Raw genomic sequence first — 2,548 nt, forward strand, 5'->3', positions numbered from 1 at the left:
TGAGGAGTTGAGAGCACCTGAAGGAAAGTCACACAAATATGGGGAGACATGCAAACTGTGCACAGCAAGTCACTCTCAATAATATTTTTCAAGTTCAGTGCACAAAATTATGAATTATTTAAACATTTGTCTTGTTGTAATTATGCTTTAATATAAGCAGTTATCAGATAGCTGTGTGATCAGTATGAGCAGGTGTAACCTTAATATCTTGATGAGTGGTCAGTTATGTTTGCAGTCGTGGCTGGATTAGATATTAACTGTGGCCTAAATCACTTTGTGCTGACGGATTTGGAAAGTGATAATCCAAGGTGTGCCTTTAAAAGCCAGACCTGGGTCCATTTGTCGCAAGGTCCCTCTCCATCACTCTCCTGAACAGCCAGAGGAAACACCACCGACGGGCTGATCGCAACCTCAAGCCGCAACCATGAACGGCACGGAGGGACCATTTTTCTATGTCCCTATGGTAAACACCACCGGCATTGTCCGGAGTCCTTATGAATACCCTCAGTACTACCTTGTCAACCCAGCAGCCTATGCTGCCCTGGGTGCCTACATGTTCCTGCTCATCCTTCTTGGCTTCCCCATCAACTTCCTCACCCTGTACGTCACCCTGGAACATAAGAAGCTGCGAACCCCTCTAAACTACATCCTGCTGAACCTTGCTGTGGCTAACCTCTTCATGGTGTTTGGAGGATTCACCACAACGATGTACACCTCTATGCATGGCTACTTTGTCCTAGGACGCCTTGGCTGCAATCTGGAAGGATTCTTTGCTACCCTCGGCGGTGAGATTTCGCTCTGGTCACTGGTTGTTCTGGCTATTGAAAGATGGGTGGTTGTCTGCAAGCCCATCAGCAACTTCCGCTTCGGGGAGAATCACGCAATCATGGGTTTGGGCTTCACCTGGTTTATGGCCAGTGCTTGTGCTGTGCCCCCTCTTGTTGGCTGGTCTCGTTACATCCCAGAGGGCATGCAGTGCTCATGTGGAGTCGACTACTACACACGTGCAGAGGGCTTCAACAATGAGTCCTTCGTTATCTACATGTTCATCTGCCACTTCCTCATTCCACTGACTGTTGTGTTCTTTTGCTATGGCCGTCTGCTCTGTGCTGTCAAGGAGGCTGCTGCTGCCCAGCAGGAGTCTGAGACCACCCAGAGGGCTGAGAGGGAAGTCACCCGCATGGTCGTAATCATGGTCATCGGCTTCCTGGTATGTTGGTTACCATATGCTGGTGTGGCCTGGTGGATCTTCACACATCAGGGCTCTGAATTCGGACCAGTCTTCATGACCCTCCCGGCTTTCTTTGCCAAGAGCTCCGCCATCTACAACCCAATGATCTACATCTGCATGAACAAGCAGTTCCGCCACTGCATGATCACCACCTTGTGCTGCGGGAAGAATCCCTTCGAGGAGGAGGAGGGAGCATCTACTGCCTCCAAGACCGAGGCCTCCTCTGTCTCCTCCAGCTCTGTGTCTCCTGCATAAAAGGGCTAACAACACAGGCTCCATGATCCATTATCCAAGAAGAAGACTTCTGCTCCCCCCGGGAAACGACTGAAGGCTAATGTCTACAGAAATAACTTCCTTTTTGTATTTTTACAAACGAGTTGGTTCAACCTAAAGACAGTTGCAGGAAAGGTCAGCCCATTACAGAGTTTTTTCCTGTACGTACAGAATATCCAACTTAACTATCAATGAGATTTTTTTTTTCCTCAGAGGAAAGGGGAAAAATGTTAATCTTTCACAGTTGGATCATATATGATACTGGCTTATTTTTGAATGTAGAGGCATGTAATCAAGGCAACGTAAAATAAATCGCACTTTGCAAATGACTCAACCTGTTTATGTTTTACTTACTCTTTGGGTGGCAAAATTCATATGACTGTAGATTAATCAAATGAATAAATGTGAATGATCTATTCAGAATGCATTTATGTCTTGAGTCAATTTCTACTTTGGAGCTTTTTAGTGACTACTGCTCTTCTGCTGCCGAACTTGATGGTACAGACACTTAGAATGATACAGAAACTGAGAAGAGTGAATTTCTATTGTAGAGGCATCTGCATTGCTACTGTAATCTCATTTCAGTCACAGGTCACCTTGTACTTAGAACCTGGCCTATCCAAGGGATTATGACATTATTAATCAGGGATGAATACACACATGACACAACACCAACTTCATCTGATGATGAATATTAATCACATTAATTAAAGGTTAACACAGACAAAGACTTATTGGATAACATAAATCGGTATTACCAAGAGACACCTTGATGCAAAGGTTATGAAATGGAGACAGTTATTTCTCAGTTGAGTTCTTTACTTCCATCATATTGCACACAAACTATTTATTAAATATTTATGTATTGCTTATATTTACTAAATAGGATAGGGGGGCGTTTAAAGTAAGTATTACCAGTTATGATTGCTAACCAGTACTGTACATTAAATGTCCTTGCAGCTGTCTACTACTACATTAGAAGTACATACATAGTGTGTTATGAATTATCTATTAAATATAACAATATAAAACAATATCATATAT

General features: G+C 43.5%; 1 protein-coding gene across 1 annotated transcript; it reads left to right on the top strand.

Annotated features, from left to right (window-relative positions):
- Positions 1 to 335: 335 nt before the first annotated feature.
- LOC139335066 (rhodopsin) lies at positions 336 to 1,833 on the top strand. The gene has a single exon (XM_070968473.1). The coding sequence runs from the start codon at positions 425 to 427 to the stop codon at positions 1,484 to 1,486; it is 1,062 nt and encodes a 353-aa protein (XP_070824574.1). The 5' UTR covers positions 336 to 424; the 3' UTR covers positions 1,487 to 1,833.
- The last annotated feature ends 715 nt before the right edge of the window (positions 1,834 to 2,548 follow it).

This window comes from Chaetodon trifascialis, chromosome 8 (genome assembly GCF_039877785.1).
Source record: "Chaetodon trifascialis isolate fChaTrf1 chromosome 8, fChaTrf1.hap1, whole genome shotgun sequence".
NCBI lineage: Eukaryota > Metazoa > Chordata > Actinopteri > Chaetodontiformes > Chaetodontidae > Chaetodon > Chaetodon trifascialis.